The sequence below is a fragment of the Cyclopterus lumpus genome, chromosome 9, assembly GCF_009769545.1.
Source record: "Cyclopterus lumpus isolate fCycLum1 chromosome 9, fCycLum1.pri, whole genome shotgun sequence".
NCBI classification, from domain to species: Eukaryota; Metazoa; Chordata; class Actinopteri; order Perciformes; family Cyclopteridae; genus Cyclopterus; species Cyclopterus lumpus.
This window is the reverse complement of record NC_046974.1, coordinates 16,563,526-16,573,716: the sequence shown is the minus strand read 5'-3', so window position 1 is coordinate 16,573,716 and position 10,191 is coordinate 16,563,526. Positions and strand designations below refer to the sequence as shown.

The 10,191-nt window shown below is 41.0% G+C and overlaps 1 protein-coding gene across 1 annotated transcript in view; it reads right to left on the bottom strand.

Annotated features, from left to right (window-relative positions):
- Positions 1-408: 408 nt before the first annotated feature.
- The window catches only part of pdlim5a (PDZ and LIM domain 5a), a 52,121-nt gene continuing 42,338 nt past the window's right edge, over positions 409-10,191 (bottom strand). Inside the window, exons 7-12 of the mRNA XM_034541834.1 lie at positions 7,930-8,012; positions 5,241-5,442; positions 3,652-3,832; positions 2,006-2,126; positions 1,695-1,810; positions 409-1,289 (exon numbers count right to left, since the gene is read on the bottom strand). Coding sequence (XP_034397725.1) covers positions 1,200-1,289; positions 1,695-1,810; positions 2,006-2,126; positions 3,652-3,832; positions 5,241-5,442; positions 7,930-8,012 — 793 coding nt within the window. The 3' untranslated portion in view covers positions 409-1,199. The remainder of the gene's footprint in view (positions 1,290-1,694; positions 1,811-2,005; positions 2,127-3,651; positions 3,833-5,240; positions 5,443-7,929; positions 8,013-10,191) is intronic.

Sequence of the window (10,191 nt, the reverse complement as noted above, 5' to 3'; positions counted from 1 at the left end):
ATTGTATTTGACCTTCTTTTCCTGCAGACCAGGACACAAAATTCACTTTTATGAAGCAGATGGAGGACCCAATAAATCACAAAGGAATGCAATTTGTATCAATAGCATGAGATAACATCAACATATGAATATGATTCATTAAACTATGGCACTCAGTATGGAACACATATTTCCGCAACTACTATGCATTTATCAAGATATGTCAGTCAATAATAGTAAGGAAATATACATAATATACATTTTGTTACACATTTATCTGTATGTATGATCATTTATATTTAGGGCCAGTTTGGTCCTACGTATATGAATAAATGTGAACTAATACTCTAAAACCGGTAACATTTTATGTCAATATTTCATGTTTCACACAACAAATAGAAAATAAAATTCATTTATAAAATCCAGACATTTCTAATAATTTCAAGCACTGATCAAAGGCAAAAGGTTTCCCCATCAACCCAGACACCCAGCTCACCTATATTAAAACATCCAGCACAAGCACATTTCTCTATGAAGATTGTGATGAAACTAAGTTTGACACAGGAAATGGGATGGCTTATATTCTGTTGGACTTGTTGTAATAGCTGCGTATCCGATTATCACATTTGATTAAAGCTACACAAACATTAACAGTAACAAAAATAAACACCTGCTTAGAAAATAATTGCCCGATATCCTCCTCTCTCTAAAGTCCTAGAGTATATGTATGAATAAACATGTATATCTTCTCACACATCTATGACACAATTTAGCAGTTTAGCATCTTTTTACACTGACTTACAATTCTGAGAAACTCAAGCTCAAACTCTGGATTAAGAAATAAAGTCTAGGATTAACTAAAAGACTAAAATTTTACAGATTGAATGTTTAACCTTGGTGATCATCACTATTTGGCAGTAAAACTACTTTTTGGATGCATGAGCCAATAAAATCCAGATTCAAATCAATACATCTGGTGAAATGTGGTAAAAACAGTGATTATTTACTTTACTTACAGTAGAAATCACATGAGAAAAGTACTGGGTTTAAAATGGCTAGGTCCCTAGACAAGAACAAGTTTACTTTTGCAAATATGGCAATGGCCCCCTTATTCTCTATGCTTCTGCGAGTATTGCTTGAGTTGTATTGTTGCAAGAACGCTAACAAGGCCTCCTCACTCCATCTTCCAACATATGTAAGGTTAGAAAGTTGTTCAAGATTCATATCTTCAGTGTGTGAGCATGTTTCTTGCAAAGAGGTTTGTCTTTCTTGGAGAAGAAGGTCTGGCCTTCGAGAGTGGTGCAGCACACCTGATAAACAATAAACACATAGAAAGGTTACAATTAGTAAAGTTGTCCAGAAAACATTGAAACTCCTCACTGATAACACACCATCTCCTTAGAAATAATGATACAAATGCCAGAACATGCATTTATCACATCACTGTGAGGGACCCTGAATCTGCTCCTCTGTCCAGGATAGGAGTCTCTTAATTAACGTGACTGTGAATATACTAATCCTTCACTTACCACTACATGTCATTTAGCTGACAACTTACAATCATGTTACATTCATACACTGTAGAACAGCTACAGGGAACAACTCAGGGTTTAGTGTCTTGCTCAAGGACACATCGACTAGGGCGGGGATTGAACCTCCAACCCCCTGTTTTAAAAGACGGACCAGCTAACCACTGACCCACAGTCGCCACTTACCGTGCAGACGAAGCAGGTGTCATGCCAGGTGTAACCGAGGGACTCCAGGAACTTGTCTCCAGCCTCAATAGGGAACTCACAGCCATGGCAGCTGGTCCCAAACATGCTGTAGAAGTCTTTTTACACACAAAGTAACATGGCATGACATACACTACACTAAACAAATAAAAACAAATAATCAGTACTTTCTTCAGAATTTCTTTTTATCTTTATAGTTGGCACCAAAATAAAATTAGATTCATCCTTCATCAGCCCCAACAGCAAGATCAATGTGTCCAATCGGCGTATTGTTCAGAGTCCTCATCACTCACCTTGTTCACAGTACGGTTCTCCATCCTCCAGGTGGAAGATGTTGTTTCTGATTGGCTGCTGACAGCAGGCGCACAGAAAGCAGTGGAGATGCCACGTCTGTTTGAGGGCATTTATCACCTCCTGGGAGCAAAAAGGCAACGAGTGTGGTTAGCTGGAGGCATCATGCAGTTCATTAGGAGCAACGGTCTCTGTGTGGCTCGGTCACAGTAACAGGAACATTAGATCCAGGAAACAGAGACTTCTGGTGGGACGCTGCCATGTTGATTTCATTATTTCTAACACTGCTGTGCATGTAATGTCTTAACAAAAATGTGCCTTTCTGTTATCAAGCCCTGTTTGATCATAACGAATAAATGTGTCTGTTCTCATGTCACATTTGAATATTGTTTTTCTTCTTCTTGTAGGCCACATGACCCACCTTAAAATAGACAAACCGCTTTCTTTCCCACCCTTAAACTGTCAAGACAGGACAGGGACTCAATGGAAAGTTGGTAGGCCGCAGTTAAATGAAGGATTAAGGGAGAGGGAGTGAGAAAACAGGTTAATAAGAAGCCATAAGCTGGTTGAAGATGTGTGAGAAATAGAGGGTTGAAAGGGATAGAGGCTAAAGAGGTTAGAACACGTGAGGGATGACTGTCAGATCTGTTATGAGAGCAGAGATGTCAGCTTCCTGACACTCTGGGTTCATGCTACACCTCAGCCTCGAGGCCAATAAGCCTAATTCTCCTAACACCAGAACATAACCACATTCCTGAGTTTCATTTGTGGTTACTATAGAAATTCCGTACAGCTTTCCGACATTGGCCTCTTAAGCATTTATCCTGCATGTCTGGGGTTGGACTGCCCTTAAAGGTGACCATTTGAATATGTATCTTTATTATTTAGTTTTACATTGATTTAAAAGGTCGTAATGCACAAAGTAAAAAGAAAGAAAAAGGGATGAAGATAACTTGATTACATAGTAAAAAGCCTTGCATGTATCAGTTTAAATGTCGGATCATCCTCTATCTAAACTCACATTGAGAGGATGTTTGAATTACAGACATGAAGAGTCTCTTTTCTCTATCTTTAAAAAGTATCCTTGTATGCTTCATGTAAACATGTAGGCTACCAAACTTCATGCATCCAACTTCCCACTTCGAACCCCCCAACCTGCAGCTAGCTGGCTCACAGTGGGAAAACTAGAGAGCAGTGAAGACTGAACATTCTACTGACAGATGCTTAATCTAGTTGCTGTAAAGCAGTCAGTTCACAGTCGTACACACTGTTCAATCATTCTGAGGCATAAAAGCCATGAAACAAATTAGGTCAGACTTCGGCCTGTGTTTGCACTGAATGCCAGAGGACTATCGCTCGGTCTCCAAACAACAGGTGGTTGAGTTTAAAACCGCCACGCACACAATGTAAAGGTCAGCTGTACAATAAGTGAATGGTACCGACTTATCTTTTGCATTGCATTACATTATCAAAGTCCATGAATCTGAACTGTACAGTACATTCTGTTGAATGGCCAACACAAAACAGACAAGACACAATAGCAGCCAGTGCAACGAGCCTTCACCTCTGCACACACACACACACACACACACACACACACACACACACACACACACACACACACACACACACACTCACACTAACTCACCCCCAGTATCTTGGCCTGGCAGCGGCTGCACGTCGGAGCCAAGAAATCTTCATAGCAGTGTTCACAGTAGACAGATCCCTGTTCTTCCACAAAGCCTATATCTGCCAGGGATATACGGCAGTGAGTACAGGTAAATTCCTCCTTATGCCACGATTTCCCCATTGCTACCAAAAATGGTCCTCTGAGAGAAAAGAAAAGACAACAAGAGACAACAAGATAAGTGGCAATCAACTTTAGATTGAACTCAAATAACTCAATTATGATGATACCTCGTCATGAATGCAAGTACATTATGCAAAGCAAACTACATTGCTCAGCAGTTATGCTGATATGTGATGGAGTTAATGGGCTGTGTTTTTATTGCCAATGCCTACAAACAGCCACTAGAGGGCAAATGGGTAAACCACAAATGAATAAATGAATGAATGACAATGTGAGTAATCAACTTCTACAAACTGTCTCTTGATAACTCAGCATATTTCCTGCTTCTTCATTCTTCCTATAACCGAGTCATTACATTGATCATAGTGTGCATCATGATGATTATGGTTCGTATCAGAATTATTCGCTCGACTGATGGATTCCTTGTTTCAGTATTCCATTCAGGTTCCCTCGTCGTTGCTTCAGAAATGAGGAACACAGTTTAGAAACATAATGTGTTGACGTCAGGAAAGGTCTACTGTTACCATCAGCCTCTGTGTCCACTCGGACGGCACCTTGGCACTGTCCACTTTGATGATTAGTAAAGTGGGAAAACAACGGAGACTAATTTACTCTACACAATACCGTCGCTGTGCTTATCGGAGCTTTCTCAGATAGTGGCCCAAGCTTGGCCGCTATTAGCATGTGAGCTACCCTATATCCTGAGTGATATGTCATGTAAGGTGACCCAAGTTAGATAACACTTGGGTTAGGGCAGTCATGACAAGAAGAGAAGGAGGCAGGAAGGAGGATAAGGAAGAGATGTGCACTTGGTGGACTTACACAGGAGGGAAATAAAAAAGATAACACCCTATAATTAAGCAGAAGAACTGAACAGGATAAAGAGTTGTATCAGCATATATATATACAGTATATATATATATATATATATATATATATATATATATATATATGTGTGTTTTTTTGTGTACGTGTGTGTTTTGCATTTAGTATGTGTGCAACATCAACACTGCAGGTGCAACTTAATTCCTCTTCCCCTTATCTACACTACAGTCAGCTCTTTGTAGTTCTACAGTTTCATACACAGATTATTTACTCGAGACGGGTTCCATTTAATTATTTTAAGTGCCAAACTGGCACAATTAATAATTTATAAGTGGACATATTTTCCTTTCTGATCTTAATTTTCTTGAGTACAAATGGATGTCTGTGCAGCCGGGTGGAAGAGATTGTCTGGTTTATGTTCATCATATCCTTGTGCAAGCAGCATATGAGCATTAAAGGATCAAACTAAAAACCATGCATGACAACTGTTTTAATTGAGTTCCATGGTTAAAAGGGTAGAAGAAAACAAAATCCATATAGTCCCTTCAGTGATCCTCAAGTCATTCTTAAGTCCACAGTATTAGCCATGGTATCTGCCTCACCTGATCACCATGTTGCAGTGGGCACACATGGGCGTCCGAGTCCCCGCAGGGATGTGTTCAGCCATCTGGACCAGAGTGTCCTCATCTTTCGGGTGGGGCTGAGGTAGAGGTCGGGCTGGGACAGGAGCTCTCGGGACACTGGCACTTCCATTACCCTTCATACCGAAAGAGGGGGTGATCAAACCTGCCCGTGGACCGTGACCTGAAGAAGATGGAGGAGAGATACGAGATTGTACTGTTTGCAAAACAGGGAGGCAAAGGAGGATGGAACAAATGGAAAACCTCCAAAAAAGTGAGCACTTAGAGCATCACAAAGGATGTTTGTGCAAGTGTGTGTCTGTGTTTTCTTCCCAGGTGTGTAAGTTATTTGACCTCTACCCTCTGTGTCTATACACCCAGCAGGTGTCATGGCGGTGGATGCAGCTGGCTGACTACTGTTGTCAAAACCATGAATTCTCCACATCAATCTTCCCTCAATTTTTTTGTCCACCTTTGACACATTCCTATGACATATTATGTGCACGCGCACATACACACACACACACACACACACACACAGACCACCAAGACACTCCCTCAGCTTAAACCCAAACCCACACCTGGCTAAACATCTAGCTTGGCCTTTGATCTCCACACTGTGGATGGAGATTTGTTTTTGTAAGTGTGTGCACGAGGAGGCAACGGCTACTTTTAGCGCTTGGCTTTACCATAACATGCCATGTTTAAGTGTGTCTGTCTGGGCTAGGAATGGGGCCGGGTTTACATTAAATGTTGGGGCTTGTAAGGAATCCATTTGAGGTTAAACCCGTAGGCTGCATATAAGGAGTGGACGTAGTCACAGAGACGTCACCTGTTGACTTGTGGACTACCGTTTGGAACCTTTCGGTTGACATTTTGTCCGTCGCCATCTTGGCTTTTTTGCAACCAGAAGTACAACCGAACGCATAAAGACATTATTAGCTAACCAACATGTTACAAAGCCTTTAATGGACTGAATTAAAAAAGTGAAAGGGTTAATGTTGTAAGACAGACGTGTTTTCTTCACTTTTCAGACCCGGAGGATGATCCCATGGTTGATCCCTGAAGATTGTTTTGGCTACTTATGGGCGGCAGAAACAGAACATATCCATACCTTTTAAGTTGATCTTGCAAACCTGGTAACAAACAGCTGCTTATTCAAACAACAAGCAGAGCAACATTAAAATGTATTTGATTTAGTTCTGCTTGTGGCCACCTGATGGATACAAGTCTTATATTCACTCTTCTTTTAGCTCTGTTTTTTAACAAAAGTAAATCAAAACCAAAAGTTGCAGGTTAAACAGCTGAAACTCGCTGTAAAGCTGTATGGAGCTGCAGATTCAGGTGCTAATTCTCTGTAGCTAAAAGTACGTATGTGTGCTATTTTCTCATTTTAACATCATGCCAATATGCAGTATTTTACAATCGGCATTTGCAACAAGGCATTGTCTGCAGAATGAGTTCCTGAACTGCAACTAAGGATTAAAAAGGAACCGTGGCTGACTACTTCTCGGGCACTATACAGTTCCTGGGTCCATGGGTAAGTGACTACGTTTATGATTTGTGTTGAGTGGCAGTTACATCAGGGACAGAACTGACTTGTGCTGACAGAATGGATGGGGTAAAAGTTGAAGCATATTTGGCTAGATTCATAAATAAATGTTCACAAACACACGTAATGTATATTTTGAAGATGATAAGCAGAATAATGTCCAGAAAAGACATTCAATCTTTGAATATATGGGCTGAGTGCAGATAGAGTTGGGCCATTATACTACAGCTCAGTGGCTTGCCTTTAAAACTTTATTCAGAACTCCCGACAGGTCCCTTCAGTAAATATTATCTTTCTAACGCCGTTGAACTGCTACACGTGTGACTGAGCCAGGCGCCACAGGCAGAACGGGACCTTCTCGCCTGCTTAATGGGCTTCCACAGAGGAAAAAGACGAATAAAGGAAAAGCAAGTCTGCAATGACCTATTTCACCACATATGTCACGCTTGAAGCACGGAAAATAAGCCTCTTTCCTCTTGCTAACTGGCTGCAACAACATGCAATCCTACAGCAGTAAATCAGTGTTACACTATGCCACGATTTGCCAGGACATTTATTTTGTAGGAGGAAAAAAAAACAATATTATTTTAAACTGTAGATAATAATTAATCAAAATACATACTTGAAATAAAATATTGTTCAACTCCTAAATGAGAGTTTATTTTTAGGAATCTATTTTGGGGAACTCTACAGCATTTACCATGACTAATGCTAAGAAAACAGTTCAGGCCCTTTAGTCGGATTAGTGAGAAAAGACCACAACATGCCTACAGTGAAAGCCACTCACACGCAGCCATACAGATACTCTTTTGTTGGATTTTGCAACGGAATTTAGGCAATAATGTACTATTTCACAGATTTCATGCAGCAATTGGCTCGATTAACAAACATGTATTTTAGTCACTGAAACCAAGTATTATGAATACATTCTGCATTCTCGGTCAGTTAATAGGACACACGCCAATCGTGGCTTGCTCCTCGATCCATGAATCATATTTTAAACAGAGTGGAAATATTACAGCTGGCAATAACTAGTGCTCGTTCAGAATGTGGGAAGAAGTAAATGAAAAACCATTACAGATGAGCTGTAATAATGAGTGGAATACACACCGTGTTTACCCTGGATTGCAACAGGTCCTTTGCTCATGGTCTTGACAACTGCAGACTCGTGGCTGTTGAGTTCCGGCTCCTCTCCTTCCTCACTGCGCGGGGAGACAAAATGGAAATGATATGTAAATCAATGAATAGGTTTTGAAATGTAATTAATTGAATGAAAACACGCTAGAAACCATTGCCCCTGCTCATGAAACTCAATTCTCACTTGCTTAGATTGCAAAAGGCACGGTTGCTATTTGCACCCTGCCCTGTCTGTGTCTTACTAAGATGTTGTTTTCGTGCCCATAAGGAAAAAAGAAATGCCAAAGCAAGCGGTCTCATTTTTCAAGTTCCTGTCAAAATGCAGTGAGACAGATTCCAGACCACCTACCTGCTGACAGAGCGGAGACAAATATGCTACCAAACAAAACACAGCACGCCGCTACAGCCAAAACAGTATAGGGCTCAACTTCACGGTGCACTTCCTACTTGGGAGCACAAATATGTTTCCCATGTGCCACTTTCACAGCAGAACAGAATCCAGGCCACCGGCATCATGATGGATTGGAGACGAGTGGGTTTGCACAACCCTGACGGAACAGCACACCCATTCAAAAATGATGCCAATATATCAATGCAGATGACTGACCAGAGAGTAATGGACTACGGTGGAGTGAAAGAAATGTGCTCTAGACAGATGCCAGACTGGCAGCGCTAATGATGGAGGGGAGACAGAGTTCTTATAGAGAGTTTTCCTTATTCAGTGGATTACTTTGATATTTTTATAACTACTGCATATACAGTTATGGTTGCCCTCTCTCTTTTTGCATTTCAATTGTCTCCTCTGAAAGGACGAGTTTGGACGCTTCATTGAGGTCAAGAAGAGACACACTGAATAAATCCCAACGACACTTTCACAGGCCCAAAGAAATACAACTCAATTTCACATTTTGGGTCAAAAGCTGGGCAATTTTGAAAGAAGATGCAGTAAAATTCAGCGGCGATCATGTCAAACGATGCCAGAACACTAAACTTAAGTGACAGAAGAGGGGAAATGACCTCACGACACAAAATAGATAAATGGACCCTTTAATGGGTTTTCAGTTTATATTTAGCCAACAGTGCTGTGAAACAGGGAGACACATTCTTCTCTAAATAAATGTAAATGTGTAATATCCCTGGTATTGTTTTGAGTCCTAAGGCAAGAATGTTTTTTTATATATTCTTTCGAGATCACACATCCTCTCTCGGGCCAAAATTGTTCTCCTGCAGGATAAAACATGTTTCCTTAAGCTTTACTCCCTCCTGATGCAAACTTTCTCCACGAAGTTGTTCATTGTGCAATACTTTTATTCCGAAAAATATTGTGTTGCATGTAGAGCAGCACCTACTTTAAAAAAAAAAATGTTTCTTATCTTTTTTAGGGTCGTATTGACTGATTGTCTATTAATTATAACTGACCAATTAACAACTAAAATCAAATTGAATAAAAGAAACGAGACAGGCTTTAAAAGTCCTCTTCTGTTTAACTTCCTGTCCTCGGAGAGGTGCCAGAGCTCGCCCAGCTATCGTGGTGGAACGGAGCAAAATGTCTCTGCCCTTCAATCAAATGTGGCCTCAGAGCCTCAAACTCTCCATTGCCCTTTAATATGATGCAAAATGAATAATGTCTCTAAGAGTAACATCAAGTGTGTGTGCGTGTGCGTGTGCGTGTGTGCATGCGTGTGTGTGTGTCTGTTCATCAGTGCCAGTTGAGGAGCTTGGGCGGGCCAGCAATCTCTCCCCAAACATATTACACCCGTAATGCATAATTGTGAGCGGTGCCAACAGTTGTATCACTGCTGTCTTCCCCTCGTGCTTGGCTGTTCGGGGACCCATGGGAGAGAAGTGTTATGGCAACTGCAGTCATAGTTACGTTCAGTTTTGCCTGTTTGTTTTGTGTCAGCGAGAAAGAGTGAAGGAAAAAGAAATGAGAGAGGGTGACAGAAAGTGTGAGAAGAATCAACAGGGACGGAGCGACAGAGATAGATAAAGAGGAAGAATGTCCGTGTGCTAACTCCACCTCAGTAGATGCTCTGTGGATTACCTCCCGGCCTCGGCCATGACCCATAACATCAAAGAGTTCACTTGGTTTACCACCCAGGACTTACTCTCAAATCATCAATTCAAGCTTTCTGAATCAGTACTGTGGAATAGCAGCTGTGGCCAAATGTACAACTCACAATGAGAGGAGAGGAGACTTTACATTTACCTAAAGACATGGACAGCATTGACGGGAGAAGACAG